Source organism: Actinia tenebrosa, unplaced genomic scaffold (genome assembly GCF_029948245.1).
Source record: "Actinia tenebrosa isolate PJP-AT-01 unplaced genomic scaffold, QUT_ActTen_1.0 PGA_scaffold7__59_contigs__length_16204524, whole genome shotgun sequence".
NCBI classification, from domain to species: domain Eukaryota; kingdom Metazoa; phylum Cnidaria; class Anthozoa; order Actiniaria; family Actiniidae; genus Actinia; species Actinia tenebrosa.
The window spans coordinates 3,623,403-3,647,564 of record NW_028292584.1 but is presented as its reverse complement, the minus strand read 5'-3'; the positions used below and the strand labels follow the sequence as shown (position 1 = coordinate 3,647,564).

Sequence of the window (24,162 nt, the reverse complement as noted above, 5' to 3'; positions counted from 1 at the left end):
TGTTGCAGGGTCACCCTTGCACAATATACATCTATTTCAAAAAACATCATCAAAGGTGATAGGCAACTGAAATGGTTTTGTTGAATATAAGAACATTGAATCAGTCTCAACACTAAGGTCCATGTTCTTGACGAGAATAAGAAGCAGAAACACTAGTCATTCCAGCTATTCTTGGATCTTGAATGACCTATCTCCTGTTGCTTTAAGTCTATCACCTTTGGCGATGAGGTTTTTTGGTTTTTTGATATAGGTGTATACTTAGGAAGAGCAAAGCAAATTTTGGAACAACTTAAGAACATGATTTTATGGCAATATTTTATTACCAAAGTGTTCTTCAACTATCTATCAACATGCATAGAGGTTTTATTTGTTTGTTAAGAATTTTTTTACAAACACTGAATCATAGAAGCATTGATTAGTAAATAGTGTCCTTTGAAGTTTGATTAGTTCACAAGACTTAGACCTGTAGTCTATGGTACCAGTCTAATAGGTTCATCTAATATTACCACCCTCTGGAACCATGGTCAGGTGCAAAAAAAATTACTTCAGCTGTACAAAGTTACATTTAATATTCACAAAAATACTATAAAATGAGAACACAAAGAACTAACTTAGAGTCAATTCATGCCTACTTTCATGGATTCTGAAAAAAAAAATTAAATAAATTCGTAATACTCTATTTCACAGTTTCGTTCAGTGACCACAAATAATAGTTTCAAGCTGAGGCTAGAGGTTCCGTGCATCATAAAAAGTATTGTTTTCGGCTATGCTTGGAAACTCCAGCCTCGATTTAGAACTATTATTCGTGATCACTGAACGGAACTGTAAAAAGGAGTATTGGAATAACTATAGAATATCCTTCAACATCACAGCTGCTGTCCTATATGGCAACTTGGTGACACATGCAACCTATAACCTCAACCCAGCTAACAAGATGGCTAACAGTTTAAAAATATCCACACACATCTTTGCTGATAGAAAATCAGGTAGCAAGTTTTTAAAGTTCACCTTATCCCAATTTATGTTCTGAAATATCGTCCTATTATCATTTCCTTTTCCATTATCATTGTCTTGTCTATTGGAAGTTTATCACAAAATAAAGAGCCAGAAACTATATTTACTCATAACTTTCAAACCCACAAGCTTCTTAGCTGCTGATCTTGAAAATAAAGAATTTTAAACCCTGGCTACAATACATTCATGGTACATTCACAGAAAAAAAGACTCCACCTCAGGTCTTTCCAAATAATATGAAATAAATTTGTTATACACCAAGTGTCAAAAACTTCATTATTTCCTCTCTTCCCATTGCAGGGCTGTCAACTCTCCCGGATAAACTGGGAGTCTCCAGATTTTGGACCGTATCTCCCGGTCTCCAGATTAGAGTCTCAAATCTCCCGGATAATCCCCGAAGCTGACCATTTCTTGTGAGACTAGACTTTCACAACCATAAAATTCCGATTATTTTGTGTTGTTTGTGTTATTTTAAATCGCTAACAAAATCAAAATGTTCCTCATAAACTGTTCTTGCAAGCAGGCCATTGTAATAAAAGCGATAATCTGATAGGTCAGAAATAAACCAATCATATTAAATGTTACAAAGCGAAAGATGTCTTTTCGCGTGCTTTTTGACGCGCTGTGACGTCATGTCCCTTCCCTATCAATTCTCCAGATTTGAATATCTCGGGGTTGACAGCCCTGCCATTGGCCAAAATGTGGCAATAGCCATAAAATTTCATTATTTCCCTGCAAATGTTCTGAGTGGGCTACATTACCTTCATTCACTGGCCAACAAACTGGAAGATATCACCAACAATGTAAGTTTTTCTAAGTTTAAAAAAATCAAATACCTGTTTCATGTTTTTTGACACTTGGTGTATAATGAAATACTTATTTAGTAGTACTTTAATTCACTGGCTTTGTTTCAGGACCACAAAGCACATTTGTTTCTCTTCAAGACTGACTCCAAGTGAATAAGTGTGAAATGTTAGTTTTTTGAACGAAAATAGACATTTTAAACTTGTCAAGGTTTATATAAAGTAGCCAGTAGCTATGTAGTGCAGGGTATTCTAAAGTTATATTATAATATGCCTCCTAAAAACTCAAACTATTGGGTCCTGGTCAGGTTCCTCTCAATTCTAGATAAAGTTTGTGATACAAGGCATCTCTTAGTCTGGAATCTAAACCATTGGCTGCAGCAAACTGCCGAACAGATTTTTTAAGATCATCATTCTGCAATGTAAAGATATTGTAATCAAAGTACAAAATACAACAACTCAAGATCAGTGGCAGCAGAATGAAATGAAAAATTTGTAATTTGTGTGTGTGGGGGGGGGGGGGGGGGGGGCTGAAAGTAATTAAACCAGAAAAAATAGCAATTAAACAAGCAAAAAATATAGAGGAATTTGAAACTACTCTAACAACAGTGGGGGCTCTTGCATCCCCTCTGCCTCCTATGAGGATTCATGAATCAATACGAGTACCTGACATAAAACATACCTTAGTAATGTTTAGGTAAGACATTTTTCCATCTTTTCCTTCAAACTCAAGCTGTAGAAGCAGCTCAGATTCACTAGATTCTTTTGTTAGCAATGTTGTTGGTGATTGCTCTGAGTAAGACAAAAAAATGTCACTGTTTCATTTATATAAGGACTTCTCGGGGGGTTAGTGATGTGGGCTCTAGCCAGGTTCCCCTTCCCACACTCCACACACATTCTGGATATAAGTCAAGGTCTGTTATTACAGATGCCAAGAGTCACCAGGGAAAAAGGTCCATAAAAGATGGTACCAGCACCCAAAGGCCCTGAGAAAGTGCCAACTGTAGCAGGGCAATTAATTCACCTTTTGAGCACTAGCCATCATGTGGTATAAAATGTGTTGGATTGTGTTACGGTCACCGAGAAGTTCGGACATTGTTCTCAGATTTCTATTAAATGTACTGACTTTTAAACAAATTATTTACTTTGTTTGTTTAGTTAGCTCTCTACATACACATTTCTCTAACTTGATTAAAGCTTTTCTTACTGCTGTTTAGAGAAGTAACCAAAGAAATCGATATGAATTTTCTTTTTAAACTTAGTGAATTTGTATGGAAATCCGAGAATGCTGTCCAAATTTTTTGGTGACTGTAACAAAATCCAACACGTTTTGGGCTAGTGCTCAAAAGGTGAATTAGTTGGTATCAGTTTAATAAATTGCTTATAGATTTCCATTGACTGTCCTCTTATTGATGGAGGAACCATGAGCCCCCAGCCAATATATCTAGAGGTTATTACACTGCTAGCTGTGTATTACATGGAGCTCTTAAATTGTCTGGCTGTAATAAACAACTAGCAGTGTAATAAATTGTATATTGTACCACACCAAAAAACTTAGAAAGAGTGCATGAAAAACAACCATTTTTTAATTGTAAACAAGCAAACTTGTAAGTCAAGATGAGCTCAAAACATTGATGTGAGATAATAAACAAAGGAAAAGGAGAAAATTTCCATGTGCTGACATCGGTAAAAAACCTCGTTTAAAACTGGTTCACAGACCGTTTATTATCCCTCTGTGATTGCACTCGAAAGATGATAATCACTGAGCCTGAGGAGAATAATTGTCTGGGTCATTCACTTTTGATACCAGTAAAAGCTAGTGAAGGCCTTGGTCCATGTTCAAACACTTATTCTCAAACACTAATTCTACTATCTTTTTTTTTCCCTTCTTCTTTGTAAATATATATGTCCTGCATAATAGTAAATAGATTTCTAATACTAAATGTTTTTCTTCGTTAGAAGATTCTAGAAAAATGTACAAGTAATAGAAAATTCTAGAAAGTTCTAGACATAGATAAGTTTCATGCCTAAAGCCATGCCTAAGTTCATATTCCCGAAAGAACATAGCTCAAGAAGTATTGAAGCTGGAACCATTCAGTTCACAGTGTGCGCGTTTAGTGCAGTTGTATGGTGAAGATCGAAGTTAAAGTAATCAACAGTTCAGAAGGTCAGATGTAAAGAAGTTAAATCAACGAATAAGAATCCTTCAGAACATTTTTTATGTATTATTCTTCCCCCTATGAGTAAAATAAAGGTTGTTGTTGTTGTTGTTGTTGTTGTTGTTGAGAAGAATGTATGGTTAGTGGTTAGGACTGGCATGGGTGACACTTGGTTTACTGATTGCCTCTCCCTGCTGTAGTCCATGTAACAGCTCTGGCTCATATGCAAAATATTTTTCAGTTAGTTTCTTGATAATGATGACAGGATGTCATCGAAACGTTCAAATCTATCTGCATTAGTTTTTCTAATTAATGATATATTTTTTATTACTAATAAACTATAACATTTCAAACGATGAAATGTTTTCGTGTCATATACACTTTAAGTATTAAGAATAATAATTGCTCTTTATTTACAGTCATACAAGACATACAAGGAGAATATTTCCAGTCAAATCCCTGATCACCATAGATCATCATAGGTTGGTACTTGGATATACTTTTAACAGGAAGGTCTCATTGGCCATCAAAGGATTCTGTTAAGATTCATTCATAATCCAAAACTTACCTGGACACATATAAGCTTATCCTAATTTTTACACCTTGAACAACATCTAGAAACTTATATCTTTGAAATATATTTCTCATGGAAAAATTTGAACACGACCCTTTAAAAAATGGCCTTATTCTAAACTGTAAGCACGATCCCTTTAAAAAATAATGGCCTTATTCTAATTGTAAGCATGATCCACAAACAAACACCATGCATAAAGCTAAAGAATAGCAGCTAAATTGAGTAATTTATCTGTGTGATACCTGTACTTGTGGAGCCTTTTCGCATGTGAGGTGGAACATAGACTTGATGAAGAGGAGCTCGTTTCTCTTTTCTTTTTCTCTCTTCCTTTATCTCTCCACTCAACAATTGTCTTTCCTTTTCTAGTTTCAGAAGCCTTTGATCTTTATCATATTCGTCTCTGTCTATTTGATTTCGGATTATAGATTGAACAAAGCCATGATTCATATCGAGAGCTGGTTTGATACCATCTCTTTCTCGCGCCATGTTGGTTTGTTTTGAATTGTTGACCTTTGACCGAATACATTCCGAATTCAAGTTCGGAACGTAGCCGGAAATGACGTCAGTTTTCCGATAACGAACCGCTAGTTTGAGGAAATCAATTCTTTAAAAAAAAGCGTCAGCATATGATATATTTACATTCATTTATTCAAGAATTGATCGATTTTTTTAAACTCTAAAGTTTTTTGTTTAACTCATTTCTATTCTGTGAGGTTTTTGCTATATGCTTGTTTGGTGCGAATGAAATACGAAACCCAAGGTACGTAAGCCGAATACAGCCCGAAAATTCTTGCATTAAGCGGTAAAATGAAGGCATTTGATTGGTTGATTCATAGTATGGGAGGATGCGCAGCTAGCGCTGGCGCTTGATATTTGTCCAGAGCATGTGCTTATTGAGAACGTATTTGTGAGATAAAAACTGATTTTTATCGTTGTTCTTTTAGCGAAATTACTTAAAAATGAGTGATTTTTATATTTGAAGGATTAACGAAGGCCTTTTTTAGTCTTTAAAAGAAAATGGCAGGTAGAGGAGGCCGTGGAGCCGCTCTTCTACAGGTAAGTCTTTGAGCTTGTTGGCTATTGTTGTTTTGCTTGTTGTTGTCTTTAATTAAAACCTTGTCTTTCTTGTTCACATGGTCACGTTTAAACAAGACCTATCGTTCTTCAGTCGCTCTTCTTTTACTTCTCTTAGCACAGTATTCAGTTTAATTAATTTAAATGTCTCCAATATGCAGTACTTTTTTGCTTTTTGCATGGCATTACAACGATAAATAATATGTTTGAGTTGCACAACATCTTGGCTCCTTTCGTGGTTGTTTGGTCTAGATTACATCTAATTCTGCGCTTACTAGTATCAGTCCCGCCATTAAAAAAAAAAAAAAATCCCTATCCTATTGTTTTAACTTTATTTTTGTGATACCTACCTAACTTGGAATTGTGAGCAGTGACAAAAATTACTCTAAGTTATATTAAAGTTTTTAGCTAATAAAAAACAATTATTGTTTACATACAGGCCCTAGAAAAACCTACCAGACCACCGGGTCAAGGACCACAAAACGGACAGGTTAGAAAATCATTCAAAAAATGAAGATTATCTTTTTGTTTGTAAATATTTGAAATTTTGTTTTGTCTATAGATGTTTGCTGGTTTCAGAAATAAACGACAGTTACTTGGGATAGCTCTATTAATAAGGCTTTCCTAGCTTTGATGTTTATTCTTAAATATTTTAATGGTGATATCTTGATCCATTTATAGAATGGAAGAGGACAACAACCATCATATCAGCAAGGACAACTGCCACAGCAACAACCGTACCCACCACAACAACCTCTATATCAACAACCACCATATCAACAAGCACCTCGTCAACAGGGACCACCCCAGCATTACCAGCAACCACCACCAACACAGCATTATCCCCAACCACCACATCATCAATATCAGCAAAGACCACCTTATCAACAACAAGCACCACCTCCACAGAAATATCCCCAACCACCATACCAACAGCAGCCACAGCAATATCAACAGCTACAAGGTAGAGGCCCTCCACAGCAAGGTAGTCATGCTTTGCCTGGCCAACCTTCTCAAAGTTATGGACGGGGTAAGTTGGTATTCCCATTCCAGATCTATTGTTATGTCTAGTATATTTAATTTTTTTCATATTATGAGGTTCTAAACCTTTAGAATAATCTTTTACGAATGAAAGATTAAACTATTATTTTTAAGGTTTAGAACCTTGTATCATGAAATTAATGAAATCTTTTGGAATCCAAGAAAAGTAAATATCAGTAAATTTATATTATTAGAATATTAGTTTTCTCTTTTGATTTACTGAATCCATCTACAACTGTAAAAACTAATAATATAAACATGCCAACTAAATCCAATTGGGATTCTGCTCTCCTAGACTTCAAGAGAAGTTAAACTATGGGGAGTCCAATTTAGATTAAAGTGAATGGTGAAAATAAAATTGGAAAAACTAAATGATTGATTTTCCAAAATTCGAGGTCAAGATAATGACCTCCATAATACGAAAGAGTAAAAAAAAAAAAAAAAACTGATAAAAAATGCACTAGAACATTTTTTTTCTTTTGCACCTTTGTTTTCCTATATAATTCCCCTATGGTATCTAATGTTGCTCTTATGTATATATACTCTGACAAGGGAGAAAAGTCCAGTCACCATCTTTAAAAAAACAACACACTTTAAACCACGATTTCATCATCTTTTAAACCTCAAATTCCACAAAAAACTTAATCAAAATGATCCCTACGATGGGGGATTATTTTTTTTAAAAACTTTTTTGGCTATTCCTCCAAGATTTCTATGACCAACATTTTTTTTGCAGAAAATTTATTATTTTACATATTTACTTATCATATTGTTGATTCCATATTGTAGGGGCACATGTAAGGGGACCAGTACCACAACAGCCAATGTATGGACGGGGTGCACCACCAGTCAGTCAGCCATATGATAAACCACCCAGTCAGCCACAAGGTCCACCTCTGTCAAGAAAACCTGCTCCACCTCAAGCAGTTGTCCAACCTCCTAGTCAACAATATGCCCAGCCCTCTTCTCCTGATGTAAGTTACTTAAAGAAATGAGTATCAGAGGTCAGAGTGTCATTTTTCATGTCTAAGATGTTTGTAGGCAGCTAATAGGTTATACACATAGTTGCATTTTTCTTGTTTATAAAAACTCAAGATATCTCCAGATATATTAGCGTAATTCAAAAAGTCACAGCTTTATGTATGTACACAAGTATTTAGATACTACACTAATTCCTAGAAATAAGAATATAACTATTTGCTGTTATTTTGTTCATAGGCACCCATTGAAGCAATGTCTAGAATGGGTATTGCAGACAGGGGTGCAGCCACACATAGGTATGTATTTTATTTATCCAATATCCAATAATTGGATAATCATTATTATTTATTATTATCAATTTTACCTGTTTTTATAATTATGCATGCAAGTTAAGTCCAGACATCTGAAATTACCCTTCAATCAAAAAAATAGTACAACATTAAATTTTACTCCAAGAGATTTGATAAGCAATGTAGGATATAGTATCCAATCTATATAGGTCATATAATCGTTATTAATGTTGTATTATATATATACGTAATATATACACTGAGTGGTCGTGTGGTATCCGATATACAAACTCAAGGCGTAGTCGAGCGTTTGTATATCAGATATAACATGGACACGGATACTGTACATTGCTTGTCAAACGTCTAGGTTAGTTCCTTTGTGTTTCACTAAAATTTTCAAAATTAAAGTGAATCTGGCCAAGAAAATCCAACTTAAAGTTTATGCATATGAACACAATTTTGTATCAGATTTACAACACTCTTCACAGTAGTGATTTCTGTTGTGTTTTCCTCATGAATTATTAATGAGTTTTTGAAATTATCGGATGGAACTATTAATTGATTTCCAATATAAAGGAAGATCAAAAATTGACATGGCAATGTGTTAATAATATTTTGGTCACTATTCAGTCACCATCAACTATTCAAAAACTTGTTAACTGTTAAATCTTCTTATGATTTAATCATTTATTAAATTTTATCATTTTTACAGATCCACAGTAGAGAAGGGTACTTCTGGTAAAGTGTAAGTGTCCCAACTGAATTCAATGTAAAGGTTGAAGAACCATAAAACAAAAGTTTTTGCATGTTTAAATTTCATTGTTTTGCTTTTGAAACCTTGTGATCTGAGAAAAACAATTAGCCAATAAAACCGTCCTTTTTTCACCAGGGTTAATAGCCATTACCTAACAAACCTGTAGCCCTCATTCCGTGATCGAATTGGAATTTATGACTTGATTTTTGCGGAGGGGGAAAACCAGAGAACCCGGAATGCCCTCGAAGCACAGGAGAGAACAAACAAACAACTCTACTCACATACAACACTGAGCACGGCAGGACTCAAACTCGGGTCGCATTGGTGAGAGGCGAGCGCTCACACCGTTACTCCACCCATGCTTCCCAGCAAATTTGGAATTTGTTTTCTGAAAAAAAGAATCAGTGCCATGCATCTTTGGGCTTCCAATTCTTTATGTGCTTGGGAAAAAACAAAATGGCAGACAAGGAAAATGCTAGGATAAAAATATGTTATTTAACCAACATTTTAAGGCTCAAAATTGTTTTTGCTTTAAATGATGTGTTGTCCAGATGAGACTAGAGATTTGTGTTCATCAGTTGTTTATCACAAAAAGATTAACCCTTAATCACTGTTGAAAAAGCTAGGAAAAAACTTTCTCATTTTCTTGGTAGAATTTAACTACGAAACCTACAACTTGCGCTTCTCTTATCTTCGGGATGCTTTAAAACTTAAGTGAAGTCTCATATCTGTTATTGAGAGTGTCTCAATTTCATCAATATTTATCTTTCGTTCAAGATAGCTTCCACAAATCTTAAGTGAATTGAGCATGTGATGGTGTGGTTGACGGGATTGATTGTTTTTCATTCACAGAAATTATGCGTTGCATGCTACTAAGTCAGATCACCTGGGGTGTATAAAAATCTTTTTTTCTTATCCTACAAACTTCTGTTAAATATGTAAAGAAATGGTGCACAATTTTACTATAATTCTTTTTTTGTTTATCCATTTCAGGTTGGCACTTAGTGCAAATTACATCCCTATTTACAGTCCTCAACAAGGTGTCTTTCAGTACTGTGTCACTTTTGAGTAAGTAGAAAATGCGTCCTGTCTTTAAAAACCCACTTAAAATTTTTAAACACATAAAGTGGTCGGGAAAAATTCATCCCCTTTGGAACTGGCAATGATAGGTGCAATAAATGTTTCCATAGTTAAGGCTTGAGTATTAATTCTGTTATTTGTGAGAGAGAAATGAGGAAATACATACCGTAAATCCTCTATTTAGCCCCCCCTCTCAAATAAGCCCCCCTCTCTAATAAGCCCCCCCTCTCTTTTTAGCCTCCCCCCACCCCCTTTCGCAACTAAAGAATCACATATACTGATTAAAGGTGATTTATTAAAGTCTTGGTTGTTCAGAACAATCTTTTTAGCTTGTTTTGTTAATGTTACCGTGTTTTAGTTTTGCTATTCACAATAATCGTAAATTATACTTGAGAGACTAACACAGGTGAATCAAATAATAAAAATGCCATGTACATCACTACAGATTATGCAAGACGGTCAATAGTAATGCTTCCGTTTAATCCTGAGTTACAATCATATTACATACTGCGTTTCGACTAAATCAATAAGCAACCCTCTCAATTAAGCCCCCTCTCTCCAATAAGCCCTCCCTCAAACTTGCCTGAAATAAATAAGCCCCCCGGGGGGCTAAATAGAGGATTTACGGTACTTCATGGATAAAACTATAATGAAAAAGATTTTCTTAATCATTAACAAAATTATTGCTGTGTATTTCTGTTTTCAGTCCTGTGATGGACAGCAAAGACATGCGATACAAGCTCCTTCATCAACACAGAGATTTCATTGGCCAGACCAAAGCATTTGATGGCATCACTTTATACCTCCCAAGAAAGTTGGAACAAGAGGTTTGCAAATCTTGGTTTTCAGTAACAACACCAAAATAAGAATAAGTAAAGGAAATGACAAATACAAGCACTCTTATTTATGTTTTCTTGGTAGAACAAAGGTATCACCTTTAAAGTAATATCTGCTCTTGTTGAAAACAGGCATTAGAAAAAAATAATACATCATTGTTGTACTATAGAGTGCATACACATAAAGCTATAGAATGTATGTGAATTATTATTTTGATTGTTTCTAGTTTCTATTTGTTGTCAATCTTGTCTACTTTTCTTTGTCTTATTTTTATAGAAAACAGATCTCATTTCTGAGCACCCCATAGAGAAAATAAGCGTCAAAGTCACCCTTACTCTGACAAGGGTGGTCCCTCCTGATGAGTGTCTGCAGGTTTATAACGTTCTATTAAGAAGGTAAGATATAGGATGTGATATAGATGTAAGATATATACTCCTTTATTGACTATTGGATTAAATCAAATTTGTGTTTGTAGGTTGTGTTGAAATTCATGGTACCAATTACAATAAATTGCTATTCCAACCTTTTTTTTTACATTTATTTTGTCAGCAGGGCATCTTACACCCCCACAATTTGGTCAGTCCCGCACAATCTTAGAGTCATTCAACTTTACCACTGTAAGGTGGACGGAAAGCCTTACAGATCTAAGACCTAATTACAATTGTCAAAAATTTTAAAATAACCAGGCATTTTTTTGATTATTGTCATTTTTGCAACAAATTCAGGCTCTTTTCACGGCAGGAAAAACCTATTCTTACATTATTGCTATTTTTAGATTGTAAGTAGTCAGTCAGATTCGTTGTGACAGCTTGACAGCAAAAATATAAAAGGCACCATGACTGATTGTTTTTGATTAACGGAAGGCAAAACCTCGTTTGCACGTTGACTTTTGAACTTCGGTGTCCATGTTATTGAGAAAATCACAGTAAAACATATTTAGCTTCACATCTTAAAATACAATGTTTCATGTTTTAAAGATCGTGTTTAGCCATTCACAACAATAAGTTACTCGTGGGCCACCAAACTTTTGTACATTTAATGGACGCAATTTGCAGGGATGGGAAGCTGACTAGCTGTTTTTTCAGATAATAAGGCACCTAAAAGCTTGTCTATCAGTAAAAAGCCTATGCACAGAAGTATGGGAATACATAAATTCTAGTAACGCCTTGTGGCTCATGATTCAAAGGACAATATTTCTTTTTTTTTGATAAAGATTTTTAGCTTTTGAAACTGGAGGGATGACTCTTACGTCTCCTGGAATTAAGTACTAAGCAAAAAAAACAACAACAACAAACAAACAAACCAAAATACAAAAACCAAAAGCAGAAGAAAAAAAGAAATCCTGCACAATCTGAATCAATTTTCCCAGCACAATTTATTATTGACGATTTTTTCTGCACAATTTACATCCCAAATCCCACACAATTTTCATTTTTTCCTTGCAAAATGTCAGATGCCCTGAGGCAAGCTTTAGACCTGCATGATCACCCACATTGGGAGTTGATAGCTTGACAAAAAATGAATAAATCTAAAAGAAAACAGAAGGTTGAGGTAGCAATTTATTATAATTATGAGCTATTGGATTGTCCAGAGAATTTTAAATTCTAGTTCATCATCTGACATCATCATCTGACTTATATATTTTTCAAATAGAATTATGAAGATCTTAAAGATGCAACAAGTTGGGAGATATTATTATGATCCATCAAGACCTGCAGTCATCCCTCAGCACAAGATAGAGCTATGGCCTGGTTATATTACCTCTATACAGCACTATGAAGGGGGATTGATGCTGTTGTGTGATGTTTCACACAGGCTACTCAGAACAGAAACTGTCATGAACTTTATGTAAGTCAAAGAGCAAATTTAAGGATGTCTTTATTTGTCTGTATATGATATTAAAATTTAATAAGCTAAACTTTAAAAAATAGCTGGGCATCAGCAATTTACATAAAATGGACTAGAAAGAGGTACAAGTATGTAAAGGTTTAGAAATGTGATTCTAATGAACTCTGGAGGTGGTCAACCTTTATTTTAATTTTCCCATAGTTAATGGAGCAGAATGGTTGGGAAACCTATTGTTCTAGGTTTTTGTTTGACGTTATCTATCGTTATATGACACTGATGGTGCACAGAGAAGGAAAAATTGTTCCATAATTTGTTCACAGTATTAGGGAATATAGAATTTTTTCCCTAAAAAAAGCTTCCTTAAGTAGTCATTGTTTGTTAATTAATCCTATATGATGATATTAATTGTTTATCAAAAAGGAAATTGCCTTTTTTCATGCTTTCTTACTTATCATCTAGTAACTTAACTGTATCTGCATGGAAATATTTATCTGCATGGTTTGTGGTCATCAAATGAAAGTTTTCACTTTCAAAATGTTCACACATGAAAATAATAAGGAAATCACTGTCATACTTGCATTGGTTCATTGTGCATGGTCATTATCAAGTGATTGAAAATATCAATATCGCTGGCCAAACATTCTGCTCCATTAACTATGATTTTCCCCAACAATTGTGATGATTTGAGAAGCATTTCAAACAAATGTTGCTCCTTTATTCTGTTCCATGACTATTAAAAATTTGATTAATTGTTGAAAGCCAAAATCCAATACCTTCAGAATTTAAATTCTCTGACTCACTTTAAATGGCTTTAATTTTTCATGTTTACTAAAAATATTTGTATTGCAAAGCCTTGTGGGATCAAAATGTGGACAAACATTGCAAATAAAGGCTTCATTTATGTGGAAAAGAAGAAGAATATCAGTCAAAAAACCAAATTTCTTCAATACTTAATGAATTGTAAACAACAAGACTACAAAACATTGTTGCAGCATGTTAGCATGTGTACTTGGCTTGTCTTGTCCGCATTTCAACCCCTTGACGCATGATCGTGACGTCTTCCATGGAAAGTGTATTTCATTCCATCAGTAGGTCCACGTAAAGTAAAAGTTTGTACTGAATGTATTGGTTTATTTTAGGATTGATATGTACAGCAAGTACAAAGAAAGGTACCAAGAAGAAACAATGAAACAGTTGATTGGTAATATAGTCCTTACCAGGTAAGCTTTCCATTTCTCAATACTATTATCACTTATTTTCCATTTTCCTCATCCCTTTTTTATTCTTTTCTGTCCTGTTCTTTTCTTTCTTTCTTTTCTTTTTTTTCTTTTTTTTTTCATTTTCATTATTATCTTTTTATTGCAAATTTTTTATTTTTTAATTCAAAGCCAAGTTACGGGTAATCCTTGATCAAATTTTATATTAAAAGAGAATTCTTTTCATATTCAAGCAGTGAGCGCCAAAACTATTTTCTTGAAGAAAAGCTGTTGTACAAGGCTAAAATCTTGTTATTCAGAAAGTTTAACTTGTTTGGAAGTGGAGGTGACCGATGAAAGTGAAATCTAAGTGTTAACCCAAAGCAAAAATTTGAATTGAAAATAAGGTTTAGGCCTTCATTTGCTTATTTCCCATATATTTTCTATAAAAAAGCCTGACAAAGCAACATTAACACATGGCAAAAAAACATCTTTGTACAATTGAAAATACCACTTCAAACATGCATTTTATCATAGTACATCAGTTTCTAACTGTTTAAAAGAGGTTGTGAGTGTTAACCCAAAACGAAAATTGGGGTCAAAACTCATACGAAAGTCTAGTTTTTGGCGCTTTTTGCCATTATTGCTCATTATTGAAAAAAATTTCCTCTTAAAGTGTATATCAAGGAAAATGTTTTGAAAATCACTTATGTATGAACATTGTTAGTAGTAGTATGGTTGCAGTATTTTTACATGTGAAATTTTCTTTTGGGAGATATAAGCATTTGAATTATAGAAATGCTGTTGTGGAAAGTACTGCCATTTTATTTCATTTGCAAATCATCCTTATAACTGAAATATATGGTTTTGTACACTTTTTGGTTGTTTCACTTCAGAACACTTGTCTTGAATTACAATGCAAAATGTAACACATTCTTGAATTTACATCATCTCATTTGCATATTTTTTAAATAAAAGTTTTCTCATGATATACACTTTATGCTATTGTTCTCTTGAAAATCAAAACCTTTTTTAGCATTAGCTTTCAACAACAGTACTTATCAATGGTTTTTCATAATTTGCTTTGCATTCATTCATATTTGCTTTGCATTCATTCATATTTGCTTTTTCTTTTCTCATTTCAGATACAACAACAAGACATACAGAGTAGATGACATAGAATGGAATAAGAATCCACTAAGTACCTTTACATCCCACAATGGAGAGGAAATAACATATATAGACTATTATAGGTACCATAATATGAAATAATAAATTGCTTATTTACTAACCAGGGCAGAGGTTGACCTGTGCAAAGCATAGGGCATGGACCTATTGATTAAAGACCATTTGATGTCTTGTTTTCCAGTTGATACCTAAATTCCAATTTTATCTTAGGAGATCTAAGGTTAACCTCTTATATCTTCTTTCAAACTATAATGTGAATAAATTGGTTATTTCTATGATTACTATTATGTAATTGATATTGGCATTGAATTATCTTGTTCTGGTCATGTTCCCTAATAGATCTTTACAGTTTCTACATTTAATGTGCTGGTATATTTTCTATTTATTGTATTGCAAGCGACACTCTGTGCCAGACTTGTCAGTGGTCTTGTCCAATTTTTACACTTGCAAAATTCAAACAGCCCTTTTTCCAATACTGTCAAAACTAAGGATTGTATTGGTTACTAAGGTTGTGACATACCGTTATATGCTTCTAATTTTATAGCCTTGTTATTTAGCTTGATATGCCTAATCGAAATATGGCAAACAATTAGAGTAGCTATTCATACATGTGAAAACGTAGCTAGTCAGTCCAGAACAATAGTTATTCAAATTGGTTGCCATATATCAATTCTGTGTTTGGAGGTAGGTGTTTTCTCCATGTTTTGCACCAGGGATTAAAGCTAAAGCCACAGGAATGTAGAGATAAAAATATATCTAATATGGCTAATGGTAGCAATTACCTACAATTGTATTGTGCTCACAGCTTATAGCTAGCCTTGTATTGTAATTACTTTAATAACAATCTTTCTGGGTGGTTTCTTCTGTGTAGGAGAGCCTATGGCGTAGAAATAACAGACATGCGGCAGCCATTATTAGTACACAGACCAAAGAAGAAAGATGCTGAACCAGGAAGGGTAAGTGAAAATGTTTAATTAGTTGTGATCTCTACCATAGATAAAGATAGTTCAGGAATAATAGTTTATGTTACTATTACTATTTAACTCAAATCGAAACAAAGGATTTTAGTATACCATCTTTTGAACTTTTAAAAGAACAACTTGTAAAACTTGAACTCACACTTTGGGTTGTTCATCTTCTGTTTGCTTCAAGATTTTATAAGTTCCTTCAGGTTGAGTTGCATGTTTAAAATTATTTGTCCTTCACTTTTAATTGTTTTCATTTCTTTTCCACCCTCAATACACCCTTTTGATATTGTTATTATTAACTGATATGAAATAGAGAAACTTGTCAAAACTAAAAAGAGCCATTCACTTTAAATATACAGAAGTTCCAGAAATTACCCATAACCCCTGCCCCCAAATGGAGGAATTTTTTTAAAGACTCCCCCACCTGCCCCCTGCCCCTAGAAATTCCAATTTTCTTCCATACGAACTCTGTAACTTTGTTCTTTCTCTGATCTCCCTACCCCAGGGAAGTTTCAAATTCCTCTGGGGTGATGGGGATGGGGTTATGGATAATTTCTAGGAGTACACATTCTAGGGACATTCCCAGGAATATGTGTTAACCATGTGATGTTTTGATCAATAGAGAAAAACCCTAGAGATTGTCTGTCTGATCCCAGAATTGTGCTCTATGACTGGGCTCACTGATGCCATAAGACAAGATTTTAGAGTCATGAAGGTAAGATATAACTCCTGATTGGTTGCTTGTAAAAGAATGCAGTAAAAATGTCTGAAAATATCCTACCGCTCATGTTCTAGTGTCCTCTCTGTAATGCATAAATATATCAGAAAATTCTGTTGAGATCAATTTTGTTTGTTAGAATCATATTCAATATATATGTATTCATTGAGTTAAGGACGGTGCCTACTATTGTCCACGCGCACACGCACTGTGCATCTACATTCGAGGAATTTCAAAATTTATTACTCGAATTGCCAAAACAAAACGTTTATTTTCAATAAAAGTTAAACAGAAAACGATCTTAAATAACCCAGGCTTGTTTAAGAGATAATTTGCTAAGATTTAAGTATTATTGACAAAGAATCATAAGGTTTTTTGGGCAAGTTTCAGTGAAAAAATGACAGACTCATAGTTCTAAAAAACCAAATCCTTTCAATAATAAAGCTTTTTACCATTTGTTTAGATTTAATCCTATAAAATTTGAATAAAAACAAACGAGAAATACATATGAAATTGAAAATTTACCATTTATTAATATCTAGGTGTGTAATTATAGTTTTGAAAATCTTTTTTTGGTCACTAAACACCTTCATCATGAAATTCTTTTACTTTGGAGTTCTCAATCTAAAAAATCATCTTATTACGTACCAAATATTTCAGAAATTCCTTTCTGCTGTTAAGTAAAAAGTCAATAGTAACTTCACTTCAAACCCAATAGGCTTCCTGGAACTATAAAGCTTATAAATATCGAGTTTTTCTCTGTGTTTTTTGCTTGCATGGCAGGAAGCAGAATGTTTAGCTTGACGTGCAAACGCGCCGAAAACAGAGTTTGTCACGCCGTTTTTTATGCTGTGTAACGCTTGTCACGCATTCGGCATCAGATTTATCCCTAATAATGTTCTTTAAAAATTCGTATTTATTAAAAAACGCCTGGATACCCCTATTTTTTCTTCGTTTAAATGATAGAGTAAATGCTAAATTAGCCTCATGAAATGAAATTTATAAAAAATAATTGGTTTTGAAAAGAATATAGACACAATCTTTATGTACCTACTGATCGAAAATAGGGAGCACGAAGCTAAAAAAATATATATATTATAGCCAACTATTAAAGTAATGGTAGAATTGGGTATATTTTAGTAAAGAAACAAAGTGTCAGTCATTTAGGATGATTTAAATTAGAAATTTCTCAAAATCTTTTGAAAAGAAATTTTTTTCCTGGTAGTAAAATCATGACGTCATCACTTTTTAACAATTTTTAAGCCTTATTATTTCTTTTAAATGCATGGTGACCCCTACTTTTCTAACCAGAATTTGACAACCCTTTGATAGGTTAAAATAATTCACATAGTCATTTAAAAAAATAATTGATTCTCAATTAGTAGGCACCGTCCTTAAGGGATGGTGCTCAGATTTTGAAACTGAAAATTTGTCAGAATATATATAAGGGTAAATGTGTGGGTTCCAAATTTATTCCTCTTGACATTGATCAGGAATGGGATGCATTAAGACTCTGAAAATACATGTTTTATGATAAAACTGCATCAATTTGATGTTAACATGATCCCTTTATGACTTTGTAGGATATATCAGCACACACACGAGTGGGCCCAATGCAGCGCTTGGATGCCATGAAGAAATTCATCCAGAATATCAATTCTTGTCCTGAGGTAAGTATTGAAACAGACTAAAATAAAGAAATGTTTCAGTTTGTTTTGCATTTCTTATTTCATTTTCTTTATTTGCTGCATTTTTTGTGTTGTTACAGGCACTTGAACAGTTGTCCAGCTGGGGATTGAAGATTGATACCTCAGCTTTACAGGTACTTTGAATTATGATTCCTGTTTTATTCTTTGCCAAAAGATTATTTATATAATAATCAATGAATAACTAGACCCTGTAGGCAGCATTGACTGGGATACCTGGAAGGGGGGAGTGGAGGACCTGGCTTCAACATGCATGGAGTATTTAGTTGGTTGAGCTTCCAAAAATATTGATAAAATAGTACAACTGATAAATAACTCAATCTGGAACTCCAATTCCAGTTCCAATCCTGATTTTGGCATGTGTAATTAGGTTGTTCAAGCATGTTTCATAAACGGGAACCCTGGAATGTGCTTAGCAAATCGTGTAATTTGCTTCTTAAATCAAATAGAATCTTAAAATAAATATTGCTATGTACCATAAAATATTGCTATGTACCTTCCAGTAATTGATTTAAAAAAATTAGGCTAAACTGTTCCTATTAATTACTAGACGGAAGGAAGACAGCTTGCAGCTGAAACAATTCACTTTGGGAACTCAAGCTGTTCGGCTGGTAATAATGCAGACTGGGGTAGAGATGCTACAAGGCAGCAAGTCATCTCTGCTGTTGACCTCCACACATGGATGATTGTGTTTGTCAAAAGAGATCAAAACAAGGCACTTGAGTTTATTAGCACAATGAAGCAGGTTACTCCAGTCATGGGAATAGGTGTAAGGGATCCACATATGATTGAATTGAGGGATGACAGAACAGAGACATACCTAAGGAGTATTAGAGAAAACCTTCATCCCAGAGTCCAGATGGTTGTCATTATCTTTCCTACATCAAGAGATGATCGTTATGCTGCAGTAAAGAAACTATGTTGTGTGGAAAGCCCTATACCATCACAAGTATGTCGTTAGCTTCTATACTAATATGGTGTTTTTGCTTGGGGATGGGGGGGGGGGGGGGCTCTTGCCCATCTAGGGTAGGGATGTGCCGCAGAGCCCTCTGAACCCTGACCGTGTTCCAGAGTAAAATCTCAGAAATTCATACCCTGTTCTAGGGCAAGATCGCTGAAAACCATACCCTTTTCCGGTAGTGCGAAAATTGATACCCTGTTCCAGAGAGGAGAGAGCCTGATTTCAAATATACTGTTCCAGAGTGAGCGTGATTTTATATACCCCGTTCCAGAGTAGAATTGCTGAAAAATTTAAGCTTGAATTTTTTCCACCATTGGACTGGGGAGAGAAAAGTTCATTTTTTGTGTGGAGGGATTTTTAATATTTTTAAGACACCAACTCTATCACATACCCTGGTAATTGAAGGCAAAGTAGGAAGGACATAGGATAATAATCTTCATAACAATTTTTCTTTTGCTTACTATAATTAACAGGTCATCAATGCAAGAACTATCTCCCAGGCCAACAAGTTACGAAGTGTCACCCAAAAAATCGCCCTCCAGATAAATGTCAAGCTTGGTGGAACCCTGTGGGAAGTTGAAATTCCTTCTGTAAGTGTCCCACCGATAAACCAGGACTTCTTGTCTTTGTTTATCAAACATATGATCAGAATAGAAACTGCAAGTGACACTCTGTGCCAGACTAGTCAGTGGTCTTGTCCAATTTTTACACTTGCAAAATTCAAACAGCCCCTCTTCCAATACTGTCAAAACTAAGGATTGTATTGGTCATTAAGGCTGTAATATGCTAATTAATCAAACGCCCATAGAAGAACATCTTTATAAGAGAATGGTTTCGTAATGAACCAAATAATATGTACCTGAGTCTATTAAATTACCAGCCTCTATCGTGCAGCCACTCCCAGAACCCCCAAGGATGGTGTTCAAACATTCCCTTATCATTATCATCATTAATCTATCGTATCACAGCCTGCTCCTTTAATGTTATGACCCACCCAATCCACATCGTTCTGAAACCTTGTGTTCAAGAAGAATTAATGAAAAATATCCTGCATATTTGATGGAAGTTGCTTAATACCATGAGTGTGTAGCATGAGAACAAACATAGTATTTCCTATTGACAACACATCTACGAAAAGCCTGTTGATTATGGTTTTTTTTTAACATTCAAACCATGCATGCAATCAATTGCACTGATAAAGATAAGAGAGAGACATTCTACCAATAAGAAACAAGTAGTTTTGTATATGTGTCATTAGGAAAGATCAAGTAATACAACATACACTTTTGGTTATTAGTTTCCTCAAATATTCGTTTGACTATACAGAAAAGTCTGATGGTAGTTGGTATTGATGTATATCATGATGCAGCAAGAGGAGGCAGGTCTGTGGGAGGAGTGGTTTGCAGCATCAATCAAAGCCTCACCAGATGGTACTCTAGAGTCTGCTTCCAATCTCCTGGACAAGAATTGATGGATGGTCTTAAAATGGCACTCACTGCTTCCCTCAAGAAATATCATGAGGTAATTGAATCGATGTAATGTATAGACATTATCACATGTTAAGAACTTGATATTGTTTTTATTAACGAGTTTCCACATGATATTGCGAACGAGCGAGTCCAGACACTGACAAAATTGTTTAAGAAAGATAAAGCAAAATTGACCAGTGTTTGAATTCTACATTTTGTTAGGTATGTGTAATTGTTATGTCCAACATTTATCTTTATAGGTTAACAATACCCTTCCTACCCGAATAGTTGTATTCCGTGATGGAGTAGGTGATGGTCAGCTGAAGGTGGTATCTGGGTATGAAGTAGAACAGCTATCTGAGTGTTTTGCTCTCTTTGGTGAGGCATATGTGCCCAAGCTTACAGTTATTGTGGTCCAAAAGAGAATCAATACAAGATTATTCCAGTCAGAGGTAATTCACCTCATTGGTTATTGTTCTGGGACAAGGCTATAGTTTCAAATCAACCACTTTTTTGGTTTACCGTTTTTTATGGTTTCTTTTCTTTTTGATCGTTAAACACTGGACAGACATTACAGCTTTTCACACTAGACAGCTTCTGGGTTCCATATTTCCAGCCAGACCTGTAAAGTGCTGTATACAACGCTGAGGGTTCTTATGCATTTTCCATTCTGCTTTTCAGTTTGCTAAAGATTTGTCAGAGCTACCCAATATTAAAACAGTTTCTGAAAGATAATTTGTTTGATTTTAGGGACAAGGACCACAGTCTAGACTAACAAACCCTGGTCCTGGAACAGTACTAGACCACACGATAACGAGAAAAGACTGGTATGTGACCCACCAAACACCTCTCATCAGGCCCAAACACCATCCTATGAAATTCATCATATTTATTCTTTTGGATTTTTGGACAAGAAAAGTTAAAAAAACTGTTAGAGATTCCTATTTTGTTTTATGTTGGGATAACAGAAAATCCCTGTGTTATTTTAAGATATGTCCAAACCCAAACCAACAACCCCCTCCCCCCACATTGTCGTAGAGTAGAGTTTTCTCCAGCCCTTGTTCATCTTTCTTTCTTACCTTTCAGGCCTGATTTCTTCCTGGTCAGCCAGAATGTTCGCCAGGGTACAGTCACCCCAACACACTACGTTGTCGTGCACAACTCTTCCAATTGGAAGCTTGACATTGTTCAAAAGTATGTAGTCCAAACTGTAGAATCGTCAATATATATGGTTTCAAGGTCCACATTTTGTCATAACGAAAATGTCTTTTCATAGAAGAATATTAAAGTATTCCTGCCGTACAAAGTGTCTAGCATGCAGAGTTTGTTCATGAACTAACTAAAAGATTGTTAAGTCTATATATTGCATGAACTTCACTTCTCATGCATGGAAAAATACTTTGCGTCTATCAATTCTATGTCATGTCAAGGGGGTGGGAGTGGAATACAAGGACTTTATTTCATAAAATATGTTGTGAGTAAAATTTCTTGCGGCCCTTGGACAAAGTTTTGAGTCCATGGTTGTGAACCTGAGAGTAGGTAATGTCCCCCTCTGGCATAACAGATAAGTTATTTAATACTTGACTTGTCTTTTTCTCCTACAGGTTAACGTACAAATTAACTCATCTCTATTACAACTGGCCTGGTACCGTTAGTGTTCCTGCCCCATGCCAGGTACTGATAAATCATGAATTATTATTTGCTTTGTCCTTCCTCTTTCCTTTGGTTGAATCATTTATTTTTTCGTTTGTTCCATTCATCATGTTTTATTGATGTGTTATTAAATATTATGTGTCTTGTAGTATGCACACAAGTTGGCATTCCAAGTTGGCCAGTCCATCCATGCAGAACCATCACATGAATTATCAGACAGGCTGTTTTTCCTGTAACTTTGGTTCACCTATGACAACTTTGCAACACGGCACATGTGTTGACGTTTTATTATCGTTTATCAATGAATTATACCACTACACTTAGACCACTACACTTCGCTTGATAACTTGTCCCAAATGTACATTATCAAATACAAAGAAAAACATGAGAAGAAAAGAAAGATATCCTCTTGAAACTAGAGCGCAAGCCAATGTTAGAATGTTTAGCGGAAAAGAATATATATACATACATATTGATGGTTTCACGTCAGCCATATTGGAGGACTTTAACAAAAGAATTGTCAATGAATTATTTTATATCCTCCAACATGGCCGCCGTGTCTTTTGTTATTTAATTCTCTTGGGAATGGTTGAAAACCATCAATATATTCCCAAAGTCTGCTATTCATTTTTATGTGGTCGGTGGTTAAAGCTAAGCCAACGGGACTGTTTTCACCGTGTATGACAATTTGCGAACGAAACAGAGATTTTATTTTGCTTATGCGTGGCATATGATCGAATATGGTCAATGATGTTGTTTTTAGTTCTGAATGTCTCTGTCGTTTGGGTTAACACTCCACCTGGGTCTCTCTCATTCAGCAATTGAAAACTGGGCTTAGAGTACCTTTATTAATCCTATAGGATGCCCTTATAATTTGAAAGCCTTTGCTAAATAAACAAGAATGGCGTTAACTTTTTTTGATATCTCTTTCAATATAGAAATTACCAAATAATGATGTTATCAAAGAGAGCTAGTAAATCACTCAAATCATCAAAAAGAGAATATCTCTGTGAGAATAAACGATTCGAGTTTCAAATTACCGCAGTGTTCGTTGATATCAGTGCCTCGTATCAGTGTCTAATATTAACAAATACCAGAGTAAAGAATGCACAACTTTAACAATAGAGCATTCTCACTCAGTCCCTAGGCAGTAAACTGACAATAGAGATGGCAGCCATATTGGTGTACCTTGCAAAAGAAACACCAATATGGCTGCTGTATGTCATGTAAAAATGTCCTAAACAAACGCTTTGAAATTCCAACCGCCTTCACTGGCACACAAATATTCTACACACTGGCTTAAAATGGCTGAAACTTAGGTTGGCTATAATGCAGGGTAAAACAGTCAGTTTGGTGTGTTTGATAGTGTTTCCATGGCAACATGGGCTTTCGAATCACTAAGGCATCCTGTAGGGTTGATAGGCACTTAACGCCAAGGAAATGTTAGCTTTTCTTGTTGATATGTATATCCTGCAAATGATTGTTGATCATTCGATATCATGTTTTATTCCTATAATAAACATCCCTTTAGGCTAATATACTATCCTTAGGTTAATGTTCCAAATAAACCACTGAAATCAATACTGTCTCACAAATCATTGTACTCTTTATATTCCTATGGTATCAACTTTGTATGACCACTGCTAGAGTGAAGTTAACCCGTGAAATAAAAATACTAGTCAACGTGTAATAGTCAAATAGACACAAAAGAAAACAATGGAATTTTAAAGGGTCTACTAATGTGTATTAGGCTAATATCTATTGCACGGGTTTAGTGACTTCATTCTAGCCCGGTGATTTCACCCCAAGCAGTATGACAACCTAACGTAGTTCGCAAGGCCTTCTCTT

The 24,162-nt window shown here is 34.8% G+C and overlaps 2 protein-coding genes across 2 annotated transcripts; one reads left to right on the top strand and one right to left on the bottom strand.

Moving 5' to 3' along the window:
- Window positions 1-298: 298 nt before the first annotated feature.
- LOC116294795 (UPF0561 protein C2orf68 homolog) lies at window positions 299-5,035 on the bottom strand. Its single transcript, XM_031702452.2, has 3 exons — window positions 4,793-5,035; window positions 2,500-2,609; window positions 299-2,232 (listed from the first exon to the last, which is right to left on the bottom strand). The coding sequence occupies exons 1-3, from the start codon at window positions 4,995-4,997 to the stop codon at window positions 2,122-2,124; spliced, it is 426 nt and encodes a 141-aa protein (XP_031558312.1). The 5' UTR covers window positions 4,998-5,035; the 3' UTR covers window positions 299-2,121.
- A 374-nt stretch (window positions 5,036-5,409) lies between these two features.
- On the top strand, window positions 5,410-23,895 carry LOC116294798 (piwi-like protein 1). The gene is made up of 24 exons (XM_031702457.2): window positions 5,410-5,606; window positions 6,064-6,114; window positions 6,306-6,654; window positions 7,455-7,639; window positions 7,884-7,942; window positions 8,649-8,681; window positions 9,684-9,758; window positions 10,477-10,597; window positions 10,884-11,002; window positions 12,261-12,455; window positions 13,595-13,675; window positions 14,797-14,904; window positions 15,711-15,795; window positions 16,430-16,522; window positions 18,109-18,195; window positions 18,294-18,347; window positions 18,782-19,180; window positions 19,666-19,782; window positions 20,519-20,713; window positions 20,922-21,113; window positions 21,412-21,488; window positions 21,748-21,855; window positions 22,266-22,335; window positions 22,464-23,895. The coding sequence occupies exons 1-24, from the start codon at window positions 5,568-5,570 to the stop codon at window positions 22,548-22,550; spliced, it is 2,979 nt and encodes a 992-aa protein (XP_031558317.2). The 5' UTR covers window positions 5,410-5,567; the 3' UTR covers window positions 22,551-23,895.
- Window positions 23,896-24,162: the final 267 nt, after the last annotated feature.

Coding starts and splice junctions, on each gene's coding strand:
- LOC116294795 (XM_031702452.2), bottom strand. CDS start 4,997: ATGAATCATGGCTTTGTTCAATCTATAATCCGAAATCAAATAGACAGA. Junction 2,610..4,792: donor AAAAGGCTCCACAAGTACAG/GTATCACACAGA, acceptor TGTCTTACTCAG/AGCAATCACCAACAACATTG. Junction 2,233..2,499: donor CTTACCTAAACATTACTAAG/GTATGTTTTATG, acceptor TTTACATTGCAG/AATGATGATCTTAAAAAATC.
- LOC116294798 (XM_031702457.2), top strand. CDS start 5,568: ATGGCAGGTAGAGGAGGCCGTGGAGCCGCTCTTCTACAG. Junction 10,598..10,883: donor CAAGAAAGTTGGAACAAGAG/GTTTGCAAATCT, acceptor TTATTTTTATAG/AAAACAGATCTCATTTCTGA. Junction 13,676..14,796: donor GGTAATATAGTCCTTACCAG/GTAAGCTTTCCA, acceptor TTCTCATTTCAG/ATACAACAACAAGACATACA.